Source organism: Oncorhynchus kisutch, unplaced genomic scaffold (assembly GCF_002021735.2).
Source record: "Oncorhynchus kisutch isolate 150728-3 unplaced genomic scaffold, Okis_V2 Okis05a-Okis16b_hom, whole genome shotgun sequence".
NCBI classification, from domain to species: Eukaryota; Metazoa; Chordata; class Actinopteri; order Salmoniformes; family Salmonidae; genus Oncorhynchus; species Oncorhynchus kisutch.
Genome location: NW_022261982.1, coordinates 12,103 through 40,054, shown reverse-complemented (window position 1 = coordinate 40,054; position 27,952 = coordinate 12,103). Strand labels below are relative to the sequence as shown.

General features: G+C 45.2%; 2 protein-coding genes and 1 pseudogene across 2 annotated transcripts in view; 1 reads left to right on the top strand and 2 right to left on the bottom strand.

Annotated features, from left to right (window-relative positions):
* Positions 1-1,319, bottom strand: part of LOC109890343 (formin-like protein 2) — a 31,906-nt gene extending 30,587 nt beyond the window's left edge. The window contains 1 exon segment of the mRNA XM_031813643.1: positions 139-1,319. Within this exon segment, the coding sequence (XP_031669503.1) occupies positions 139-255 (117 nt within the window). The 5' untranslated portion in view covers positions 256-1,319.
* Positions 1,320-4,187: 2,868 nt separating this feature from the next.
* On the top strand, positions 4,188-6,371 carry LOC109890502 (cyclin-dependent kinase 5 activator 2). The gene is made up of 2 exons (XM_020482431.2): positions 4,188-5,071; positions 5,159-6,371. The coding sequence occupies exons 1-2, from the start codon at positions 4,649-4,651 to the stop codon at positions 5,681-5,683; spliced, it is 948 nt and encodes a 315-aa protein (XP_020338020.2). The 5' UTR covers positions 4,188-4,648; the 3' UTR covers positions 5,684-6,371.
* A 15,157-nt stretch (positions 6,372-21,528) lies between these two features.
* Positions 21,529-27,695, bottom strand: LOC116359765 (kalirin-like; annotated as a pseudogene).
* Between the last annotated feature and the right edge of the window lie 257 nt (positions 27,696-27,952).

Here is a 27,952-nt window from a genome sequence, read left to right as displayed (position 1 = left end):
CACTCATACATAGACACACACACTCAACACTCCAACACACACCCACTCAACACTCCTACAGACAAGCACATGCAATGTATGAGCGTGTGTATGTGAGCATGTGTGCGTTTCATGCGTGTGTGTGTGTGTGTCACCTACCAGTGCAATGGAGAACCTCTCTTCCAGCTCAGCAGGATCAGGCATGGGCAGCTTGACAGGAGCAGCTCTGGCCCTGATGACAGCTAGCTGAGACTCCATACTCTCTGTGTTCCCCATGGCTCACACACACACCTGTACTGTCAACCCACACACACCCTTACACCAGCAACTCACACACCCTCACACACCCCTCGCCATCAAATCAGACAAGCACACCTCTCACAGTCACCACACACACAAGCACACCCGCTCACATACAATCACACCCCTAAACGTCAAATCACACACAGACAATAGTCTCTCTGCAGTCAGTCAGATACAGGCAACGCCTCCTGTAATTCGGGAATACTGTTCGGGTTTTTCTCCCTAGTGAGACACAGTCTGAACGACCGACCGACAGACTCACGCACGGCGGCACGAGATCAGAGAGATGCGGTAAACCGAAGGCGCGTGTCTATCGGGGGGCCGTGTCTATCCTCCATCCGTTCATCTTTTGTCCTTCTTTCTTCTCATCGCCGACGACGGCACCGCGCACGCACCATTTATCCGAATCCAGCTGAGACCGAAGTCCCACTGTCCGTCTCGCGCTAAATTTGCATCCCTTCCCGGTTCACTGTGTATCCTCGGTAATGGGTATGATGATGCTGATAAACGAACCGGGCGTCCCTGTTGTGTGTGTGAGCGAGCAGGCTACTTAATCCGCCCCCTCCTCCACAGGCGACAAAAGCGAGAGTTCAGCCTCCACGCACGCTTTCTCCCCCCCGCAACGACCCCCACTTTCTAACCGACACACAATGAGCCTTCTGCCGCTTCGCTCTCCTCGCCTCCCGCCCCCCTGCAGCGCACAGCCCACAGCCGTGAGCGAGACGCGAGGGGAGGGGGATTCGGATAACGTCTACCCCTAGACACGGATCTAGAGTCAGTTTTACGCGTGACCCAGTAATAATTGAGGTTGTGATTTGGGGAGGATAAACTGATACTATCATATTTTGGGCAATCTCTACCCAGAGCAGAGGGGAGAGGCTTTGTTTTGTTCTGATGCATCCTGGTAGTTAGAGTCTTAATCGTTTAACGACGAGCTATCTATCTCACAGATGCTCATTGTCCAGACTTCTGACCCCTCCTTTATTAGGGCCAATTCTATGAATAGGCCTGTCCTATTGGCCTATAATGGGCCTGCTGATTTCTCACCCATATTCTACCTTTCTGGTTTAGGCTGTTATTTTTACAGGCAGTCTAAGCCTACTATTGCCACTACACATGTTTAGCCTACTTAAATACTGGCTTTCATAGACAAATTAAATGAGTGTATTAATTCATAATTAGGCCTTATACGACGTTAGTGGCTTTGGTGTTGAGTTATTTCGGGGTCAGATGCAGGGCTATGGCCAAGATATGCGTATAGCAAGATCTTATAGTACGACCTACTAGACCCACAAGTAGCAAAACAGTTTTATTCATAATAACATTGAAAATACATAGATACAATACATAACAAATATAGGCCTTCCTTTTAATTCCAAACGATGTGGTCAGTAGGCTACAAATCCCCAACATCTCGGGCCTTTTTCTCTTATAGTCAGGGGTTTGCAAATGAAAAAGTCAGCAGAAACATGTATTCAGGGCCTGTAGTGTCATATCATCCTGAATCCACGCCTGCTAAGCCGCCTTTGTCCCCGTTTCTGACTGATATCTGAACAGATGGGGGCATTCACCATCACGGTGTGCGCATGACCTCTTGTGGACAACACGTGTACTACATCTACCTGATTTTGTCAGTGAGAAATTGATTTTTGTTTAGCAATTTTTGTTTAGCAATGGAAGTGCAATACCATAAATGGCCACCATGTTAGCTGGGTGAGTATTTGGAAAGAGCAAAATGATGATGAAAGTCTCATGAAGGCTGCATTGGCCATAAAGCCATGCAGTAGGAGGTGGTGTCGTGATGCAGCGCTCTGCTCTGTGGAGGGAGGGTTGCCTCTGGTTGGCTCTCACAGCTCACACGCCTCTCTCTGCATCCCAAATCTCCACTTTTCTCTTAGAAGTGTGAGCCCCTCCCTACACATTTAAAAGCATTCGATTGGCTCTCACAGCTAACACACCTCTCTCCCTCAGTCACAAATCTCCACCGTTTTCTCCGAAGTGTGCAGCCCTTCCCGGACGTTCAAAGTATTGGATTGATGTAAACATGGGCCAGACTAGAGGGAGTTCCCACCATGTCTCTTTTACCAGTCCTTTTAACTACACCAAAGGAAGTGAACAAATTAACACCTGGGCAGAAGGGTAGAACCAGTTGAACACAAATGAGGGAGAGGGGAGGAAAAAGAAAGAGGGAGGAGGAGAAGGGTGAGGGAGTGAGAATGGATGGATGGATGGATGGATGGGTGGATGGGTGGATGGATGGATGGATGGATGGATGGGTGGATGGATGGATGGGTGGATGGATGGGTGGATGGATGGGTAATGAGCAAACAGATGGCGGGGAGGAGAGAGAATGGAGTGTGACAGGAGGGAGGGAGGGAGGGAGGGAGGGAGGGAGGGAGGGAGGGAGGGAGGGAGGGAGGGAGGGAGGGAGGGAGGGAGGGAGGGAGGGAGGGAGGGAGGGAGGGAGGGAGGGAGGGAGGGAGGGAGGGAGATAGAAGCAGTTATGTCCACCACCAGACTCTTTTTGCCTTCCTCTCATCCACCATTTCCACCTCTTCCTCTATCCTGCTCTTCCTATCCACCTCTTCTCTATCCTCCTCTTCCTGTCCTCCGCTTCCTGTCCTCCTCTTCCTATCCTCCTCTCCCTATCCTCCTCTTCCCTATCCTCCTCTTCCTATCCTCCTCCTCCTATCCTCCTCTCCCTATCCTCCTCTTCCCTATCCTCCTCTTCCCTATCCTCCTCTTCCTATCCTCCTCCTCCTATCCTCCTCTTCCCTATCCTCCTCTTCCTACCCTCCTCTCCCTATCCTCCTCTTCCTATCCTCCTCTTCCCTATCCTCCTCTTCCTATCCTCCTCTCCCGATCCTCCTCTTCCTATCCTCCTCACCCCTATCCTCCTCTTCCTATCCTCTTCACCTCTATCCTCCTCTTCCTATCCTCTTCACCCCTATTCTCCACCCCTATCCTCCTCACCCCTATCCTCCTCTTCCTATCCTCCTCTTCCTATCCTCCTCACCCCTATCCTCCTCTTCCTATCCTTCTCTTCCTATCCTCCTCACCCCTATCCTCCTTTTCCCTATCCTCCTTTTCTCTCCCCCTCCTTCCCTCTCACCTATCTGCCTCTCTCCATCTGCCTCTCTTCTCTCCCCCTCCTTCCCTCTCTCTCCATCTGCCTCTCTTCTCTCCCCCTCCTTCCCTCTCTCTCCATCTGCATCTCATCTCTCCCCCTCCTCCCCCTCCTCCCCCTCTCCATCTGCCTCTCCTCCTCCATCCCTCTCTCTCCATCTGCCTCTCATCTCTCCCCCTCCTTCCCTCTCTCCATCTGCCTCTCATCTCTCCCCCTCCTTCCCTCTCTCCATCTGCCTCTCATCTCTCCCCCTCCTTCCCTCTCTATCCATCTGCCTCTCATCTCTCACCCTCCTTCCCTCTCTCTCCATCTGCCTCTCATCTCTCCCCCTCCTTCCCTCTCTCTCCATCTGCCTCTCATCTCTCCCCCTCCTTCCCTCTCTCCATCTGCCTCTCATCTCTCCCCCTCCTTCCCTCTCTCTCCATCTGCCTCTCATCTCTCCCCCTCCTTCCCTCTCTCTCCATCTGCCTCTCATCTCTCACCCTCCTTCCCTCTCTCTCCATCTGCCTCTCATCTCTCACCCTCCTTCCCTCACTCTTCCTCCTGTGAGTCCTTCTCACCTTCTTATCTCTTTCTCTCTCCCCCATGAACATCTGCAGCCTGTTTTAACACTCAACAAGCTGGAGATATGGAGGGAATCACACACACACACGCACGCACACACGCACGCACGTACACTAATTGGTCGAATAACCTGTCAATCTAAGCACCATCCTCTCTGGTTGGATATTTGGAGCTGTAACTCTCGTTTAACGCTTTTAAACCGGCAGCATCTCTCGCGCACCTGCAGTTACCGGCCTCTGTCCATTCCAAAAGCTGAGTGCCGCGCGCTGCGCTGCGACAGAAGGAGTGGCACAGCGTGTGTGTGATCGTGATTCGTGAACGTGTGTGTGATAGAGAGAGGAGAGAGAGAGAGAGAGAGAGAGAGAGAGAGAGAGAGAGAGGGGGACGACGACTGTGTGTTCAATAGAGAGAGAGTCAGAGAGAGAGAGAGAGAGAGAGAGAGAGAGAGAGAGAGAGAGAGAGAGAGAGAGAGAAATGTGTGAGTGAATCTCGCGCATATTGCTGGAATCACCGAGTATCACACACCTCTGGACATCTCTGGACTCTCCGCGGTCAAACCGTCAATGTAGCTGTGTGTGTGAACTTTAATTAAACTATTCGAACACCCCATCGATACGGACTGGGACACAAAGCTCGGGAAGCTCCGTGTGTTGGAAGGCGCTGCGCGCTGCAGACATGGGTACTGTTCTGTCTCTGTCGCCGAGGTCAAGGAAGGCAGCGGGCGGTGTGTGTGTGGACGAGAAACCGGACCTTGCGACCGGCGGGAAAACACAGGAGAAGAGCCTAAAGAAGCGCCACTCGGTGCTGCTCCATGCTCTGACGTGGAAGAGGCTGGTCGCCGCATCGGCCAAGAAGAAGAATGCCAAAAAGGTGAATCCCAAACCCGACGCCAGCCAGGCCAAATCCGATCCCTTGGTGGACCAGCTCAACACCGACAACATCAAGAAATCACAACCGTCCAACGGAATACTCGACCGAAAACCGACAGGGCCCAAACCCGGGCCAATTCCTGTGCCTGTTCCTACAGTACCGGACCAGACCCGGCGGCAGACCCAGAATGGACGCTTATTCATCTCCCCTCGGAGGGTGGTGGTGCAGGTGGGTAACGTGTGTGTGTGTGTGTGTGTGTATGTGCGCGCGCGCGCGTGTGTGTGTGCCTAACTGTTTGTGTTGTTCGTCCTCCAGGCTTCCACCGGCGAGCTCCTGAGGTGTCTCTCTGACTTTCTCTGCCGCCGCTGCTTCAAGCTCAAAGAGCTCACGGCCAATGAGGTCATCCTGTGGTTCCGTAACGTGGACCGGGCTCTGTTAGTGCAGGGCTGGCAGGACCAGGGCTTCATCACCCCGGCTAACCTGGTCTTCGTCTACTTGCTCTGCCGAGAGGCAGTGGAGGAAGACACGGTGTCTGAATACGAGCTGCAGGCGACCTTCCTCACCTGCCTGTACCTGGCCTACTCCTACATGGGAAACGAGATCTCCTACCCGCTCAAGCCGTTCCTGGTGGAGTCCAGCCGGGAGGCATTCTGGGAGCGGGCCCTTGGTCTCATTGACCGGATGAGCGGGCCAATGCTGAGGATAAACGCAGACCCGCACTACTTTACCGAGGTGTTCCAGGACCTGAAGAACGAGGGAGGGTCAAGGGAGAAGGAGAAGGAGAAGAAGGAGAAGGAGAAGGAGAAAGACGGAAAACGGATAGGCGAGTTGGATCGTTAAGAACTGGATGAGGGGAGGAGAGAGGGAGGGGGAGGGGGATTTGGTTTAGGATACGGTCGCGGACACCAGCCACACACCCGCCGGTTGTTTGAGCGGGGATTGAATGTATACGCTTGGTGAACCGGACTAACGCACGACGGGGATTTGATCGGGAACCTGAGTCTGGAATCAGGAGGAGTCAGTCACACGCCTAGCTTCACCTCGCCCCGTACCCGAACTGTCGTGTCATGTGTTCAGTCAAAGCTCGGGGAATCTAACGGACACTACACGGGACTTTGGGCGGAAAGAGATAGCTATAGTTAACTTTACTGCATGCTGTATAAAAAGTATTCTGATTGTATCGTTATTGTGGCTTTTGAGAAATGGATAGGCTATTATACGGTGGACTAAAGTGATAGCTTATAGCGCGTCAGTGTTTTGGGGAAAATGTATATATTCGTTTCATAAGAGGGAGAACGACACCGTGCTCTCCAAGGGACTGGACTCAGTGGCGCGAGAGACGCTGCCTGCCCCCCACCCCCTCTGAACGTTGAATGTACTATTTTACCACTTCAAACCAACGGGATTCTTTACCGTTAATATGTGGCAACTGTTACTATGGTATTATAAAACGTTCTGTTTTATATATTGTACATTCAAAAATACAAGTATAAATCGTTACAAACGGCCCCCGTGCCTCCCAGCAATGTTTAATTGAATTGCCTTGTGATTAATGTGATCAAGAACATGCAGTATGACGAACGCTGGAAGTTAGCCCTGTATGTAATAATCAGAGGTGTACACTTTCTGGACAGCTTTAGTTTTACTAGACCCAGAGCAACACCATCTCTATGACTGATTATAAGCCTACGACTCTGGAAACCTCAAACGACTAGCCAATAGCCTTCTACAGTGAAGCAACATGCAACAGCTGGACTGGTACTGATGTCCGTGGGCACATAATGTCCCCAGCTGTGTTAAGGTCCTGGTCAACGAGGCTATAGGTCAAAACGAGTCAATCAAAGTTCAGATGAGATAGACCATCAAGCCATGCAGGTCAACACTGCGTCCATACTCAGATTTAGAACCTCTATAGACATATTGCTCAATTGACAAAATCAAGGTTTACTGGTGGGCTTTTTATAGAAAGAAAAACTGGAGTAGTGATCTCAGCGGCAGGCGGCCCTTGGATGAATGCAAGGCCTTCTTATTGTCGCTGTCCATGGTTCTGAAATCGAGTGGTGCTGAAACCTCGCTGCATGGGAGTGTGATAATGTTGCCTACTGGAGTTTAACAGTGATCTCATCTTCACCAGTGTCATCTTTTTTATCATCGTCATCATCTCCATTATCATCAACACCACCTCCTTCTTCTCCTCCTCATCACTATCTCCATCTGTGCGTGTGTGTTGCCATTCTATGATGACTCATCAGCTCGAGCGCAGAGCTAAAAATTTGTGAATAAAGGAAGACGGAACACGTGGTGCAGTTTTCCAAGCAGGTGATTGGATGAGTTTTGCTGCAGTCTGATAGAAGTGGCGCTGTGAAGAAGGAGAAGAGAGGAGGGGAGATACTGCGGAGTCGCGAGCCGGGGGAAGGTGGAATTCAACATTTTCTCTCCCAGCCGCTGCTGCATTCCCGTTCCGTCTCCAAGGCAACAACCGAGACAGCAATGGGGATAAGAAAGACAGACAGAGAGAGGAGGGAGAAAGAGAGAGCGAGAGAGACTTTACACCAGCTCACATGGCCATGAAGCAAAACGATAGAAAATATACAAAACTCGTCTCTAAACCTCCTCAAACTCATATCATCTGTTTCCTGATCAGGCTACAACAAATATGTATTAAAATAATGCTAATGTTTTGGATTTATTAGCCTCCTCATCTCCCAAAGAGGCACGCTTCTTCATTTAGCCTATTTTATTCCCACTCATTTTGTTGGGCGGCAAGGATAGACCTTATTTAAATCTCCATAGGTGCAATAATAATAATCAGTTTCTTTGACGTGATGTAGGCTACTGTTTGTGTCAATTAAGGGGGAAAACCGGTTATGCAACTTCACACCATCAGTAACAGCTTACGGAACACGGGTTACCATGGAGACGCCGCGGAGGCAGCAGGTTGCAGAGAGAAGGAAAGAGAGAGGAGAGAATCAATATTAAATTATTAGCCTACAACAGAGGTGACTTATGGCAAAGATGAACACATCTCATCTGCTCATAATGTAGGCTTATATATATATATATATACACACACACACACACACACACACACACACACACACACACACACACACACACACACACACACACACACACACACACACACACACACACACACACACACACACACACACAGATATTCTAAGGTATAATTACTTGTATTGTTACAATGTCTTAAAATGTATAACAGATGCCTCCTTACAATAACAGAGCATAGGGCTAAAAGATAAAGAGTAATTGTCCAGTGTTTCTAGATTTCTATGAAATATGACCTATAATTAATGACAATATGAGTGAAATAGCTTTCCTTCCTAAAAAATGGTAATTAAGTATGCTAAAAATCAGTTTTTCTGTGTAGGAATGGTGTGGGTTTAGCACAACAACAGAACGGTGTGGACATACACCGGCCATTAAAAATATTCACGCAAGTAGACCACTGATTGGCCAGCTCATCCTCCACATCATCCTCTATGTGTAAATAGCAAGCATTTTTTAAACCAGTCTGTTTGAGATACACGTTTGAGGTGGGATTTTTAAAGTGTTTTTTCCCCCTCCAATTTATGCTTTGGCCACAAATACGAGTATAAGATGAGTCAACAACATTATTTGGGTTTGAGTTAACAGAATGTGAACTTCTAAACGTTAGATTTTCACTGGACAGTTACGTTAACCAGTGAGGCCCATTGAACATGTTAGACACAGGATCAACTGGACACATTCAGCTTTCATCATTAAAGCAGGTGTACTTCTGAGAGGAGGTCAGAGGCCTTATTCACAAACTATCTCAGAGTAGAAGTGCTGATCCAGGATCAGTGGATTCAATATGATCTAATAAGGCAAAACTCATCCTAGATCAGCACTCCTTCTTTAAAGGTCCAATGCAGCTGTTTTAATCTCAATATCAAATCATATCTGGGTAAAAATGAAGTACCTTACTGTGATTGTTCCCAATTAAAATGGCCAAAATAAACTAAAATAGCTTCTTAGCAAAGAGCAATTTTTCAAGCTAGAATTTAGCTAGGACTGGCTGGGAGTGGTCTGAGTGGTGGGGGGGAACTGAAAACTAGCTGTTATTGGCAGACAGGTTTAGAACTCTCTTTCTTATTGGTCTATTAACTAAATTACCGCCTGGATCACCAGGCTGGCGGAAACTCCATCCCACCACAACAGACTGTGATTTCAGGAGGTCTTTTCAAACAGCTCTTACACTAAAAGGGCTTTATCAAAATGTTCACAATTACACATTATTATTACAACCTCCTCATGTGGAAATATATATAAAACACAGGAAATCACATTTTTGACTGCACTGGGCCTGTGAGCAGCTTTATGAATATGGGCCCCAGACTCATAGAAAACACATACTGTATGTAGCATAGCGATGGGCCTTCACAGAGTTTGGAAAACTTTGTTTCATTTAGAGCCTACTGTCATTATAAAGGCTGTTGGCAACTAAGGTTCCACTTCGGGTGAGAATTTGAATATTTATCATGGAATGCTAAGTGCTCTGTATCTATGAGCTGATGCCTCCACCTAGTGGTCCTAAAAGGAGTCACACTGTGTGTGTGTGTGTGTGACATTAACTAACATAACTATTTAACTACTCCCTCAACACTTTTAACCTTCAGTCCTTCACCCTCTATAGCAGTTAGTCCCATTTCACTGGCAAACGCATCATTTGCATGACCTGACCTGATAACATCTGGGCACACACACACACACACACACACACACACACACACACACACACACACACACACACACACACACACACACACACACACACACACACACACACACACACACACACACACACACACACACACACACACAGTGTTGTTATCATTTTGAGTGAAGTTGTTTTATGTTGTTTGAGCGTTTCAGCGTTGTGTGAGTGTTGTCCTGACACACACACCACACACACACACACACACACACACACAGTGTTGTTATCATTTTGAGTGAAGTTGTTTTATGACGTTTGAGCGTTTCAGCGTTGTGTGAGTGTTGTCCTGACACACACACCACACACACACACACACACACACACACAGTGTTGTTATCATTTTGAGTGAAGTTGTTTTATGACGTTTGAGTGTTTCAGCGTTGTGTGAGTGTTGTTTCAGCGTTGTGTGAGTGTTGTTTCAGCGTTGTGTGAGTGTTGTCCTGCTCCCCTGTAAGGTCAGGCTGTTTGAATAGTGAGCAGAGGTGGAAATGACTTGCGCCACCCGTTACCAAGCAACCACATGTTAGCCTGGAAACTAATCTTCCTAAAGAGCAAATGTGAAAAACAGACTCCTGCCACCCAAACTCAGACAGATGGTGTGTGTGTGAGAGATGAAAGAGAGAGAGCGAGAGAGACCGAGACAAAGACAAAGACAGAGACAGAGAGAGAGACAGTGAGACAGAGAGAGAGACAGAGACAGAGGGACAGAGACCAAGAGAGTGAGACAGTGAGACAGAGAGAGAGACAGAGACAGAGACAGAGGGACAGAGACCAAGAGAGTGAGACAGTGAGACAGAGAGAGAGCGACAGAGAGGTAGGCCTAAAGCCTCAGGGTTTCTCTTATCTCCTTTCTATCTCATTTAAGGGCCAATCAGAAACATGGAACACAACCTATTTGACAATCAGGAACTCCCAGGGTGTTTGCATGTTTAATTTGTGACACATTTGACTGTCTGTTAAAAGCACACACCCCTCAGGCACCAACAACACCTACCAATGTGCAGGCACACACACCCCAGGCAGCAAGTCACCACGCAAGCTCCACCAAGACCCTCTTGACCTGTGAGTGTGTGTGTCATTATAGGCCTATTATTCATCTTAATTTAAATACATTTTATTCGACTTTATTAAACGTAGTTCGTTGTCAGACATTTGGTCCGGTTGGAGAGCTCTCCGCTGTGTCCGCCAAGCCGCACGCACGGCCCGTTAATGTTTAACCGATTCCTCCATCAGACTACCCTACTATTACCGTGCCATTTCAACCACACTGTTGGAAGGGACTTGGATCTCCGTGGTAGCATACGTCCCCGGTCCTATTCTCTCTGCCCACGAGAGAAAATGCAATGTCAATATTTACTAAATAATGAACAGGCACGCAACGGCCATTAGAACTCCGCTTCCATGTAGATAGTGCCCACCTGCTCAACACAAAGAACAAAGTAGAAAAAGTAATTTCAGAGATTTTCTTTGTATGTCTATGCGACAGCTATACAGGCCTCTATGCCTGCGTTGGTAGCCTATCTGCTCAAAACTGGGCTCTGATCCAATGACTTGTCCCTACTGGAATAGTGTAGAGCCGGATAATCTCTAATGAGTGGTCGATGGATTATATGTTTATAGCGCCTTTTCAAATTATATTCACATTTATTTGAACTTTATCCCCTTTTCCGTCTGCTTTGTTTTTGGTTGTTGCTTTGTTTTCACGCAGTTTTCCTGCACCTGCTTAACGCGAGCCGAACGAACAAAACGTCATCTTCATCATGTATTGTGCGCGCGGCTCAGCGTGAGGCAGGTGCAGATCTCTCTCCATTTGGAATGGCGCTCACCTTCTCGAGAGGGAAACATTTAGGCAAAACACAGACAGAATAGACTCCAGGGGGAAGTCCAGAGACGGAGTTATGGAGTTGTCATTGGTGATGTACCGGTAGCCTAAAATAAATCAAATCAAGTTGAGTTGATGCTGACCAAAAGCTGTTTATTCGAAGCAGCAGATGATTTTATTTTGCATAAAGGAATTTCATAAAGCAGATTGTGAAAATAAAACTTTTGGGCAACATATATAACCTATCCTATAAGACTCACTTGAACATATATAACCTATCCTATAAGACTCACTTGAACATATATAACCTATCCTATAAGACTCACTTGAACATATATAACCTATCCTATAAGACTCACTTGAACATATATAACCTATCCTATAAGACTCACTTGAACATATATAGCCTATCCTATAAGACTCACTTGAACATATATAGCCTATCCTATAAGACTCACTTGAACATATATAACCTATCCTATAAGACTCACTTGAACATATATAACCTATCCTATAAGACTCACTTGAACATATATAGCCTATCCTATAAGACTCACTTGAACATATATAACCTATCCTATAAGACTCACTTGAACATATATAACCTATCCTATAAGACTCACTTGAACATATATAACCTATCCTATAAGACTCACTTGAACATATATAACCTATCCTATAAGACTCACTTGAACATATATAACCTATCCTATAAGACTCACTTGAACATATATAACCTATCCTATAAGACTCACTTGAACATATATAACCTATCCTATAAGACTCACTTGAACATATATAACCTATCCTATAAGACTCACTTGAACATATATAACCTATCCTATAAGACTCACTTGAACATATATAACCTATCCTATAAGACTCACTTGAACATATATAACCTATCCTATAAGACTCACTTGAACATATATAACCTATCCTATAAGACTCACTTGAACATATATAACCTATCCTATAAGACTCACTTGAACATATATAACCTATCCTATAAGACTCACTTGAACATATATAACCTATCCTATAAGACTCACTTGAACATATATAGCCTATCCTATAAGACTCACTTGAACATATATAACCTATCCTATAAGACTCACTTGAACATATATAACCTATCCTATAAGACTCACTTGAACATATATAACCTATCCTATAAGACTCACTTGAACATATATAACCTATCCTATAAGACTCACTTGAACATATATAACCTATCCTATAAGACTCACTTGAACATATATAACCTATCCTATAAGACTCACTTGAACATATATAACCTATCCTATAAGACTCACTTGAACATATATAACCTATCCTATAAGACTCACTTGAACATATATAACCTATCCTATAAGACTCACTTGAACATATATAACCTATCCTATAAGACTCACTTGAACATATATAACCTATCCTATAAGACTCACTTGAACATATATAACCTATCCTATAAGACTCACTTGAACATATATAACCTATCCTATAAGACTCACTTGAACATATATAACCTATCCTATAAGACTCACTTGAACATATATAACCTATCCTATAAGACTCACTTGAACATATATAACCTATCCTATAAGACTCACTTGAACATATATAACCTATCCTATAAGACTCACTTGAACATATATAACCTATCCTATAAGACTCACTTGAACATATATAACCTATCCTATAAGACTCACTTGAACATATATAACCTATCCTATAAGACTCACTTGAACATATATAACCTATCCTATAAGACTCACTTGAACATATATAACCTATCCTATAAGACTCACTTGAACATATATAACCTATCCTATAAGACTCACTTGAACATATATAGCCTATCCTATAAGACTCACTTGAACATATATAACCTATCCTATAAGACTCACTTGAACATATATAGCCTATCCTATAAGACTCACTTGAACATATATAACCTATCCTATAAGACTCACTTGAACATATATAGCCTATCCTATAAGACTCACTTGAACATATATAGCCTATCCTATAAGACTCACTTGAACATATATAGCCTATCCTATAAGACTCACTTGAACATATATAGCCTATCCTATAAGACTCACTTGAACATATATAGCCTATCCTATAAGACTCACTTGAACATATATAACCTATCCTATAAGACTCACTTGAACATATATACCTATCCTATAAGACTCACTTGAAACATATATAACCTATCCTATAAGACTCACTTGAACATATATAACCTATCCTATAAGACTCACTTGAACATATATAGCCTATCCTATAAGACTCACTTGAACATATATAACCTATCCTATAAGACTCACTTGAACATATATAACCTATCCTATAAGACTCACTTGAACATATATAACCTATCCTATAAGACTCACTTGAACATATATAACCTATCCTATAAGACTCACTTGAACATATATAACCTATCCTATAAGACTCACTTGAACATATATAGCCTATCCTATAAGACTCACTTGAACATATATAACCTATCCTATAAGACTCACTTGAACATATATAACCTATCCTATAAGACTCACTTGAACATATATAACCTATCCTATAAGACTCACTTGAACATATATAACCTATCCTATAAGACTCACTTGAACTATATACCTATCCTAAGACTCACTGAACATATAACCTATCCTATAAGACTCACTTGAACATATATAACCTATCCTATAAGACTCACTTGAACATATATAACCTATCCTATAAGACTCACTTGAACATATATAACCTATCCTATAAGACTCACTTGAACATATATAACCTATCCTATAAGACTCACTTGAACATATATAGCCTATCCTATAAGACTCACTTGAACATATATAACCTATCCTATAAGACTCACTTGAACATATATACCCTATCCTATAAGACTCACTTGAACATATATAACCTATCCTATAAGACTCACTTGAACATATATAACCTATCCTATAAGACTCACTTGAACATATATAACTTATCCTATAAGACTCACTTGAACATATATAGCCTATCCTATAAGACTCACTTGAACATATATAACCTATCCTATAAGACTCACTTGAACATATATAACCTATCCTATAAGACTCACTTGAACATATATAGCCTATCCTATAAGACTCACTTGAACATATATAGCCTATCCTATAAGACTCACTTGAACATATATAGCCTATCCTATAAGACTCACTTGAACATATATAGCCTATCCTATAACACTCACTTGAACATATATAGCCTATCCTATAAGACTCACTTGCCTGCATTGAAGGTGCACAGCTGGATATGAAGATGCCTTGTTGGTCAGAACCGTGACGTCCTCTCTCTCATGGGTGGGTATAGCCTTCAGACCCTGCTCGAGCCAGTGTCCTGGATTTATAGGTGGTTTAACACCGAGAACATGAGAAGGGTTGGGGGTTTGACTCTTCCCGGACACACCTGCTGCAGGACTATATGAACCCTAGACGCCGATCTAAGGCCAGTTTTTGGTTGAGTTTAGGATTTGGGGGAGGGTAAACTGAACCTAGATCTGTGCCTACGGGCAATTTACACACTCCCTCGCGATGGAATTGGCCAGGATCCGAGAGGGGCGCGGCGAGAGGTGGAGGGTTGTTCTACTCCATTTTGGGTGTTCCGGTACTGTCTGAAGAGCTTCGTATACAAACGTCACTTTTTCATGGTACACCTTTTGTCAAATTTGCCGTCAAAAGTAGATTGTTTTTGGGGGGCATTTAAGCTAACCCTTCCCTTAACCTAATTATCCTAACCTGCTACGTTACTTCCTAATCTGCTGCTTAATTAAACCTGCTACAAAAAGTCAATTTTGACAAAAGCTCCATCTCCTCTAGACAAAACCCTTTTCTCATACCCTCGTAGGCAGTTGCTCTTTAACGGATAGAGCTGATAAGGTTGATCGGTTGGAAACAGAGGGAAGAGGATGGAAAGATGTTGAACTTACTATATGCCTCAGGGAGGTGTGAATTAAGGGCTCAGAATTGTTTTACATAGTGTTTTTCCCAGTTTGGAAGGAAGCTTTTCAAAGGTATTTGAATATAGCAGGCCAAACCTAATCATGTCATACACTCCCCTATGAATGCTGGGAATGCAGTTTATGGGCTCCCGAGTGGCGCAGCGGTCTAAGGCACTGCATCTCAGTGCAAGAGGCTTCAATACAGTCCCTGGTTTGAGTCCCCATAGGGCGGCGCACAAATGGCCCAGCGTCGTCCGGGTTTGGCCGGTGTAGGCCGTCACTGTAAATAAGAATTTGTTCTTAACTGACTTGCCTAGTTAAATCAAGGTTAAATAAAATATGTTGTGCCCAGTAGAAATAAATGGTAAATAATGTATGGTGTCATTTTGGAGTCACTTTTATTATAAATAAGAATAGAATATGTTTCTGAACACGTCTACATGATGCTCCCATGACTATGGATAATCATGAATAAATCGTGAATAATGAGGCATGAATATCATACCCTCCCCCAAAAACTCCCGTTATTGGTAATGGTGAGAGGATAGTATGTTTTGGGGGCATGATCGTTGTGCAGCTGTAACTTTCTCACTCATCATTATTCACTATTCATTCATGATTATATGTAATCATGAGAGCATCCACATGAATGTAGAATTGTTTAGAAGCATATTCTATTCTTATTTACAATAAAGAATAACACAATACATTATGTACCGTTCATTTCTACTGGACACACCATAATCCGAAACGCAAATGCATCCAAATGTCGAGTAACAGCATGATGTAGTAACTGCATGCTCGGAATATGGGAACAAATACTAACCTTTTGATTATATTTAATAAAGTACAAGTTAAATGTGTCCAAATACCTATGACACCTTCAAATGGGGAGACTAGACACATCATTTTTACATTTTTTATTGAACCTTTATCTAGGCAAGTCAGTTAAGAACAATTTTTTATTTACAATGACGGCCTAAAATAAAACACATCATCCAAAACACAACCAAAACAAACAGCAAATGCATCCAACAAGTTTGTAGAGTCACAAGCTTGATGTAGTCATTGTGTGGTAGGAATATGGGACCAAATACTAAACTGTTGACTCAATTTACACAATAAGTGAATTTGTCCAAACACTTTTGAGACATCCAAATGGGGGGACTAGATACATAAAGCACATACATATTTAAATAGTAAACAGATATGTATGCAATACTCTCAAATAAAAGGTGACATTCTGTGCTGTTACCTCATATAAAATCCTAAATGCTGGAGTATAAAGATACATGTACAGTTTTAGCTTCACTGTCCATATAAATGCATAGGGGAGTTTATATATATGATGATTACTATACAGTAGGGAAGGAACTCACACCAATCTTTGTACAAAGCCTGAGTGAGCCGCCCCTCGCGCCTGACTGACCTTGCTTCTTTCTTTCCTTCCTTCCCTCTTCCCACTCACTTATCTACCTACCAATCAGTGATTACCTCTAGGAAGGAAGGAAGGATGCATCTGTAAGTATTGGTACAGAGCCTGACTTTATTTAGTGGACTCTAGCTCCCCCATGTGGTGGTCAGAACTTAAGTCTCATATTCATTAAGTGTCCCAGTGTATGAGTACTGATCTAGGATCAGTTTGACTTTTTAGATTATAATGAATGGACCAGAATTTAACCTGAGAGGCTTCATGAATACCAGCCCAGATCTTACTACTATGGCCCATTCCAGAAACAACCCCTAGGCCCTAGGCTCTATGGACCTGTCCAGAAACAACCCCTAGGCCCTACCCTCTATGGCCCCGTCCAGAAACAACCCCAAGGCCCTACCCTCTATGGCCCCGTCCAGAAACAACCCCTAGGCCCTACCCTCTATGGCCCCGTCCAGAAACAACCCCTAGGCCAAAACCTCTATGGCCCCGTCCAGAAACAATCCCTAGGCTCTACCCTCTATGGCCCCATCCAGAAACAACTCCTAGGCCCTACCCTCTATGGCCCCATCCAGAAACAACCCCTAGGCCCTACCCTCTATGGCCCCGTCCAGAAACAACCCATAGGTCCTACCCTCTATGGTCCCGTCCAGAAACAACCCCTAGGCCCTACCCTCTATGGCCCCGTCCAGAAACAACCCCTAGGCCCTACCCTCTATGGCCCCGTTCAGAAACAACCCCTAGGCCCTACCCTCTATGGCCCCGTCCAGAAACAACCCCTAGGCCCTACCCTCTATGGCCCCGTTCAGAAACAACCCCTAGGCCCTACCCTCTATGGCCCCGTCCAGAAACAACCCCTAGGCCCTACCCTCTATGGCCCCGTCCAGAAACAACCCCTAGGCCCTATCCTCTATGGCCCCGTCCAGAAACAACCCCTAGGCCCTACCCTCTATGGCCCCGTCCAGAAACAACCCCTAGGCCCCACCCTCTATGGCCCCGTCCAGAAACAACCCCTAGGCCCTACCCTCTATGGCCTTGTCCGGAAACAACCCCTAGGCCCCACCCTCTATGGCCCCGTCCAGAAAGAACCCCTAGGCCCTACCCTCTATCGAATGTTTTCCCACACAAGGGAACAGATTCCATTACACCATAGCCTATGTGTGAACAGTATGTTTATGTAATATAATTGTAGGTTTTATTGACCACCTGCCCCAATGATCTGCTGCTGATGACTGGGATAAATGTAGGAGCAGATTTCAGGAGCAGGACAAGACACCCTCATTTTGACTGATGACTGGGATGAATGTAGGAGCAGATTTCAGGAGCAGGACAAGACACCCTCATTTTGACTGATGACTGGGATGAATGTAGGAGCAGATTTCAGGAGCAGGACAAGACACCCTCATTTTGACTGATGACTGGGATGAATGTAGGAGCAGATTTCAGGAGCAGGACAAGACACCCTCATTTTGACTGATGACTGGGATGAATGTAGGAGCAGATTTCAGGAGCAGGACAAGACACCCTCATTTTGACTGATGACTGGGATGAATGTAGGAGCAGATTTCAGGAGCAGGACAAGACACCCTCATTTTGACTGATGACTGGGATGAATGTAGGAGCAGATTTCCGGAGCAGGACAAGACACCCTCATTTTGACTGATGACTGATATGAGAGCATGTACGTGACAGGCCTATCTGGCTTATATGGTCATAATGCTTCATGACAGTGTCATAAAGTGTATTTTCTACAAATGATTTAAAATATGATTTTTAAAAACATGACTGTAAAGAATTCATAACAACAACAACAAAGGATTTAAGAAACACATTTTCAAACGAAAGGAAACTTCTTGGCAGGAAAAAAACTAATTTGAATAAATGTGGGTTTTGACACTTAGGTAGGTGCCATAACCAGCCATAACATAACACAACATGTGTAAATATATGGGTCATGACAGTGTTATGACAAGTTATGTCAGATGTTGTGACAGTGGGTGTTAAGTAAAGTGCTACCGTTCCTTTCTATACCTGCATAGGTGCTGCTATCACCCCTATGGGTTAAACTACCTTATAAGGGCAGGATCATACCCAATGATCTACTAACACCCAGAAGGGCATGCTGGCATTAACACAAACACACACACACACACACACACACACACACACACACACACACACACACACACACACACACACACACACACACACACACACTCACACTCACACTCACACTCACACTCACACACACACACACACACACACACACACACACACACACACACACACACACTGTGAAGAGGTCATGTGTGTTAACGGAGAAATCAGGTGGAATCCTGTCTGTATTATTGCACAAATTCTGTGGAATCCTGTCTGTATTAATGTAAGAAATTGAGCTCAGGTGCATCCTGTTTCTATTGATCGTCCTTGAGATGTTTCAACAACTTGATTGGAGTCCACCTGTGGTCAATTTAATTGATTGGGCATGATTTGGAAAGGCACGATTTGGAAAGGCACACACCTGTCTATATAAGATCCCACAGTTGACAGTGCACGTCACAGCAAAAACCAAGCCATGAAGTCGAAGGAATTGTCCGTAGAACACCGAGACAAGATTCTGTCATGGCACAGATCTGGGGAAGGGTACCAAAACATTCTGAAGCATTAAAGGTCCCCAAGAACACAGTGGCCTACATCATTCTTAAATGGAAGAAGTTTGGAACCAACAAGACTCTTCCTAGAGCTGGCCGCCCGGCAAAACAATCGGGGGAGAAGGGCCTTGGACAGGGAGGTGACCAAGAACCCGATGGTCATGCTGACAGAGCTCCAGAGTTCCTCTGCTGAGATGGGAGAACCTTCTAGAAGGACAACTATCTTTGCAGCACTCCACCAATCAAGCCTTAATCGTAGAGTGGCCAGACGGAAAACACTCCTCAGTAAAAGACGCATGACAGCCCGCTTGGAGTTTGCCAAAAGGCACCTAAAGGGCTCTCAGACCCTGAGAAACAAGATTATCTGGTCTGATGAAAACACGATTGAACTCTTTGGCCTGAATGCCAAGAGTCATGTCTGGAGGAAACCTGGCACCATCCCTACGGCGAAGCATGGTGGTGGCAGCACCATGCTGTGGGGATGTTTTTCAGCGGCAAGGACTGGGAGACTAGTCAGGATCGAGGCAAAGATGAACAGAGAAAAGTATGTAGAATCCTGTGTGTTAATAGAGGCAGTTTAATAGAGGAAGTTTGTAGAATCCTGTGTGTTAATAGAAGAAGAATCCTGTGTGTGTTCATGGGGGAGGAAGTATGTAGAATCCTGTGTGTGTTAATGTGGGAGGAAGTATGTAGAATCCTGTGTGTGTTAATGTGGGAGGATGTATGTAGAATCCTGTGTGTGTTAATGTGGGAGGATGTATGTAGAATCCTGTGTGTGTTAATGGAGGAAGTTTGTAGAATCCTGTGTGTTAATAGAGGAAGTATGTAGAATCCTGTGTGTTAATAGAGGAAGTATGTAGAATCCTGTGTGTTAATAGAGGAAGTATGTAGAATCCTGTGTGTTAATAGAGGAAGTATGTAGAATCATGTGTGTGTTAATGGAGGAAGTATGTAGAATCCTGTGTGTGTTAATAGAGGAAGTATGTAGAATCATGTGTGTTAATAGAGGAAGTATGTAGAATCCTGTGTGTGTTAATGTGGGAGGATATATGTAGAATCCTGTGTGTGTTAATGTGGGAGGATGTAGAATCCTGTGTGTGTTAATGTGGGAGGAAGTATGTAGAATCCTGTGTGTGTTAATAGAGGAAGTATGTAGAATCCTGTGTGTGTTAATGTGGGAGGAAGTATGTAGAATCCTGTGTGTGTTAATGTGGGAGGATGTATGTAGAATCCTGTGTGTGTTAATGTAGGAAGTTTGTAGAATCCTGTGTGTTAATAGAGGAAGTATGTAGAATCCTGTGTGTTAATAGAGGAAGTATGTAGAATCCTGTGTGTTAATAGAGGAAGTATGTAGAATCCTGTGTGTTAATAGAGGAAGTATGTAGAATCCTGTGTGTTAATAGAGGAAGTATGTAGAATCCTGTGTGTTAATGGAGGAAGTATGTAGAATCCTGTGTGTTAATAGAGGAAGTATGTAGAATCCTGTGTGTGTTAATAGAGGAAGTATGTAGAATCCTGTGTGTGTTAATGAGGGAAGCCTGTAGTCAAAGAGTGTACATGTACATTACACTGTATATGAAGAGACACAACAAGGTTCCTATAGAAAGGCCGTATCACTCTAGCTTAGCATATTCACGACCGCCAAGCTAGCTACGGAGAACCACGTGATCACATTCAGTGCAGTATTCCATTGAAATAAAGTGATTTGTTTTACAAATTAGTCATTTTTGGCAAAATGTGCAAATGTGTAATTTATGGACAAATGTGTCATTTTGTCACATGGTGAAGACATTCAGCTACGTAAGAGACTGTCTGGAAGCCAGCTCTCTGCTGGCTTCCTCTCAGCTCTCCACCCTCTCTGCTGTGGTCATCTGAGTTAATGTGCCAATAGCTATCCTCATTTCACTGGAAAAGAACACGGTTGTGTGACGTTTGACACTATGCATCGGTGCCTTCATAACGACAGACAGATACAGACAGACTACAGTATTAGTATCGACTACATACACATGTTCCATTTCAGAGATGAAAAATGGTCTTTATTACAAACCACCATACAGAACTCATAGAGGTGAGATAGCAGCCATTTTGCAAGTACACATCACTGTATAATAACCTGTATGGCTAAGAGGGGCTAGGTCCCAAATCACACCCTACTCCCCATATAGTGCACTCCTTCAGGCAAAAGTAGTGCACTACATGGGGAATATGATGTATTTTGAGTTTTGCCCAGAGCCTGTATAACCTGTGTAGTATGAAGCTATAGGCAGCAGTGCTGCCACTGCAGATACAAACCGGGGTTAGAAGTTACCCCCAGACACTGACCTAGGGTCAGTTTAGTGTTTCTACTCACGGTTAAGGTCAGATTGGGAAGAGAGTAACCTGATCCTAGATCTGTGCTGAAGGGCAACTTTTACCCTGAGCAGGGGAGAGTTGAAGGGTTAACTAGTTCAGCAGTTAATTAAAACCTGAAAATCCAATATGGCGGCAAGGCTTCTGTTTACTATGAAGGAGTTGGACTGTCGTGTTCCTCAGCTCCCTGTTGTCCTGTTAAATCATGTACATGTCTGTAAAATACTATTTACATATTTTCCAAAGAATGCATAATATTACGGTTCAAACTCTGGGTGACATTTAAAAGTATGAGGATGCACACTCTAGAGTCCTTCACACTGCCCAACAGCAGCTCTACAGGAACAGGAAACCACATCAAAGGGACACAGGGATTGATCAGTGAAAAAACACAGAGAACACAGGGGTTTCTATTCAATACAAACAGAACCCAAAGGACAACCAACACACACACACACACACACACACACACACACACACACACACACACACACACACACACACACACACACACACACACACACACACACACACACACACACACACACACACACACACACACGCACACACACACGCACACCATACATGCAAGCACTCATACACAAACGCACCCACACGCACACACACATACAGACGTTAACGTGACAATACTTCTCTTCTCTCTGTTTTCTATTCAGGTGAAAAACAGAATATATGAATCATATAAGAACTATATATACTTCATAATGCGCTCAGAGCTCTATTTACGTGGTGAGACTTTCGCTTTCTTTTACACATATTAACAAACAGGAAATGATGTCACCTCACCGGGGTCATGGGTTGGGGTGGATGGGTGAGGGTTCAGTCCATTTATTTTGACCCCCACGCCATGAAAGCAGAAACATCACGTGCTGACACTATGTTTTTTCACCGATATGTAAAAACAACCATTATTCCAACGTAATTTCTTGCTTGTCTCCAGCAGATATATTTTACCTTTGACCCTCCACTTGAGTCTGGTTCCTTAATGAGGTGGGAGAGTCTCTGACAGCTGTTCTCAGTCTTGTTTTATTCTAGAATCCCAGAGTTCCGGAATGACTGAGTCAGAAGCCCTTAGTGGCCTCATCAGTTTGGATGTTCCAAAGGCAACAGCCCCTAGTGACCTCATCAGTTGGGATGTTCCAAAGGCAGCAGCCCTTAGTGACCTCATCAGTGTGGATGTTCCAAAGGCAGCAGCCCTTAGTGACCTCATCAGTTGGGATGTTCCAAAGGCAGCAGCCCTTAGTGACCTCATCAGTGTGGATGTTCCAAAGGCAGCAGCCCTTAGTGACCTCATCAGTTGGGATGTTCCAAAGGCAGCAGCCCTTAGTGACCTCATCAGTGTGGATGTTCCAAAGGCAGCAGCCCTTAGTGACCTCATCAGTTGGGATGTTCCAAAGGCAGCAGCCCTTAGTGACATCATCAGTGTGGATGTTCCAAAGGCAGCAGCCCTTAGTGACCTCATCAGTTGGCAGCGGCCCTTAGTGGCCTCATCAGTTTGGGTGTTCCAAAGGCAGCAACCCTTAGTGTCATCATCAGTTGGCAGCGACCCTTAGTGGCCTCATCAGTTGGGATGTTCCATAGGCATACTGTGTGTCCATTCACTTCAAATCCCTCTGTCTGGACCTGCAGCTCTCTGGCCTCTTTTCACCAGTGTGAGGAAATCCAGTAGTTGGTTACTAGTGTTCATGGTTGCTACCGGTTGTTGAGGATGTTTGCTATGTGTGTGTGATTGGTTTAACTGGGGCAGCTGACTGTATGTAACTGATGTAACTAGTTTAAACTATGTGTAACTATTTAGGACCAGTAACTAAGAGGTTGACAGATGTGTGTGATTGGTACTGGGTCTTACTGGCATCAGTGAAGTGTAACTGGGCCGTAACTGGTTATGTAACTGTTTATATCTGGTTCTAAACTGGTTCTGACTGGTTCTAACTGGTAGTTAGTGGTTGAACAGGACGCTGCGCGGCACCCAGCCCTCTGCAGGCGGAGACTCCGTGTTGGCCGGTCGGTAGACCAGACACTGGCCATGTTGGTTGGATGCCAGAATCTGGACCCGTTCCCCGCGAAGTACCGTGATCTCATCCTCACGCACCGCACTGAAGTCCTGGATCACCAGCACCAGCTTCCACACACACACACACACACACACACACACACACACACACACACACACACACACACACACACACACACACACACACACACACACACACACACACACACACACACACACACACAGAGAGGTATAAAACACTTGTTAAACACACTGCACAGACATAATGAGTCACCAAGGTGAGTATCTACATGTTGTTGACAGCCATGCGTAACATACAGGTTATTATATGTACAGCATTAGTTCTTTGATACTATTTATAAGACAGTGTTCTCTCAGAGGAAACAATCAAGTTGATTCAATCTCATCTCACCTCGTTGTCCTGTGCCTCGCCGTCTGCCTGTGTGTGTGTGTTGTGTCCGTTAGGGGTGGGGGGCACAGAGGGAGGTCGGCCCGATGCTTTGGGGCCGAAGCCCGAGGGGGGTCGGGCGAGGAGGTTTGTTCCCCCACCCTCCTTCCTCTGGTACTCTATAGGAGACTGCAGAGCTGCACACACACACACACACACACACACACACACACACACACACACACACACACACACACACACACACACACACACACACACACATACACACATACACACATACACACACACACTCCTTTACCACATCATTTCTCAGTAATCACCAGGTAAAGATCTGCTGAAAAGGGGCTGTGGTGTAGAGTGGGGTAACACTTAACCCCCTTATGCATGCATTCATAAAGCCTTTATAGCAGTTCCATAAGACATTCTAACATCGGTCATAGGCAGTCATAAAGTGGTCCTACAGTTTCTTACCAGACAGGAAGTTGCTCTGTGTGTCCAGTAGCTCAGTGATGTGTGAGACCCACAGCTGTTTGACAGAGGGGCTGGCTGCCTGCAGGGTGAAACGCTCTGCGGACCCCCGAGATGACAGAACAAACTTACAGGGGTCCCCCTCCACACACTCCTGCATGGCCAGGTAGCTCACCTACACACACACACACACACACACACGCACACGCACACAGTTAAACACAGAGAACAAACTCACACTTGCACACACACACACACACACACACCAACCCACTCCAAAACACACACTCTTCTTCCACTCACAGTCACTCACACACACCTTGATGCTCTTCTTGTACTGATAGCCAGGTGGGGAGGACCCTTTACGGAGCAGCTCACTGAACATGATGATTTGCTCGAAGAGGAAGACGCGTCTGTCTTTACTGCGGGAAAGAACTCCTCCGTCCTGCTCCCACACACAGAAGGTCTCCTGCTGCAGCAGCTTGCCCTGGCTCGTCAGCTTCCCCTGAGGAGGTTTACACAGCGCTTTTACTGCTAAACTCACCTCTATGACTGCTTATGTAGCCTCTATGACTGCTTATGTAGCCTCTATGATTTCTTATGTAGCCTTTATGACTGCTTATGTAGCCTCTATGATTTCTTATGTAGCCTCTATGATTTCTTATGTAGCCTTTATGACTGCATATGTAGCATCTATGAATAAGGGATGACACCTATGCATGTCAATGTCATCCCTATGACATCTCTGCATCCATGTAAACCTGGTGAGAGTTGACAGGTCAAAGGTCAGGTAGTCTACCTCGTAACCCTGCAGGCGTCCCAGGTTCATCATGTCATTACAAGCGTTTGGGTACCAGAGACATCAGATCCACCCGCTCTCTGTGGAACACGCGCACACACACACGCACATACACACACACACACATACACACACACATAGAGCGTTCAACTACATGAGAAGAAGTATGAAGAGATACAGTCTACTGTAACTATGCTGCAGTAACCGTCCTCAACCTCGATCTCCTCACAGTGCATCCCTGCTTTAGAAGTGTACTTCAGAAATCCTGAGATAGAAGAGAGAAAAAAACGGTGAAAAAGACGCACACACACACACACGCGCGCACACACACACAGATACACACACACACACAACACACACGCACGCACACAACGCGCGCACACACACACACGCACACACAGATACACATACACACACACACACGCACGCACACACACACAGATACACATACACACACACACACACACAGATACACATACACACACACCACACACACACACAGATACACATACACACACGCACACACACACAGATACACATACACACACACACACACGCGCGCGCACACACACAGACACACACACAGATACACATACACACACACGCACGCACACACGCGCGCACACACACACATGCACACACACTCACACACACACACACACGCACGCACGCACACACAGATACACATACACACACATGCACGCACACACGCGCACACACACACAGATACACATACCACACACACGCACGCACACACGCGCGCACACACACACACACACGCACACACACTCACACACACACACACACACAGATACACATACACACACACCGCACGCACACACGCGCACACACACACAGATACACATACACACCACGCACGCACACACGCGCGCACACACACACACACGCACAGCACAACTCACACACACACACACGCACGCACACACACACAGATACACATACACACACACACGCACGCACACACGCGCACCACACCACAGATACACATACACACACAAGCACGCACACATGCGCGCACACACACACACACACACGCACACACACACACACTCACACACACACAGATACACATACACACACACGCACGCACACACGCGCACACACACACACACACACACTCACACACACACAGATACACATACACACACACACGCACACACACTCACACACACACATATACACATACACAGACACACACACAGACACACACACAGATACACATGCACACACACACACACAAATACACATACCACACGCACGCACGCAACACCACACAGACACACACACACACACAGACACACCACACACACAGCATCCATTAACCTTGAGCAGTAGCTGGTAACTTGTGATTCTCTGGATGGGGTTTGATGAGAAAGTCACTGATGGACATCCTACAGCTGATCTCTCTCTGCACCTCCTATACACACACACACAACACACGCACACGTGCACACACACGCACACATGCACACGCACACATGCACACGCACACACACACAAACACACACACAGAGAGAGACAGAGAAAACCCATGAATTGTCATCATAAGGACAGATTTAGTTAATTATTGTTAGAACACTATTAGAATAAGCTGTGATTCTCACCTCAAAGAAGGTCTCATATTCCGCCACGACAAACTCTGACCTGGGCTTATTCTGACAGTAGACCACATACATGTGCAGCCTCCTCTCCTGTGACACCACACACACACAACGTTTGACCACATGCATAAACACACATGACTGCACCTAAAAGGCACAACCCATAACCCTGTTACAGGTGGAAAAACTCCCACTTACATGTTTAATGAAGAGCTCTGCCAGTCGGTCGTGGTCCTGCAAAACATTTCTCCAACTCAACCAGGAAGAACCTGAGAGAAATGACATTTCCTTTGTTCTTGAAATCTCTATTCCCTATTCCTGCTTCTATCAATAATAGCATTAGAACAAAACCTGGGTCTTACTGCGTGTGTTGTGTTGTACCACTCCTGGTGGCAGTCGTACACTGATGGCTGTTACCAAACACTATCAGTTCCTTCCCCCTCATGTCCTCTGGCCCCCCCTTACCCTCCCTCGCCCTGCCCCTGGCGAGGCATGGAGAGAGAGAGAGAGAGAGAGAGAGAGAGGGGGGTGAGAGGGAGAGGGGGAGAGTGGGGTAGGAGAGAGAGAGAGAGAGAGAGAGAGAGAGGAGTATAGAGTAGAGGAAGAGAGAGAGAGAGAGAGAGAAGAGAAAGGTAATGGAGAGAAGAGGATAGGGGATAGGGAGAGGGGAGAGGGAGAGAGATAAGAGAGACGAGAGAAAGGAAGAGAGAGAGAGAAGGAGGAGTGAGAGAGAGAGAGAGAGAGAAGAAAG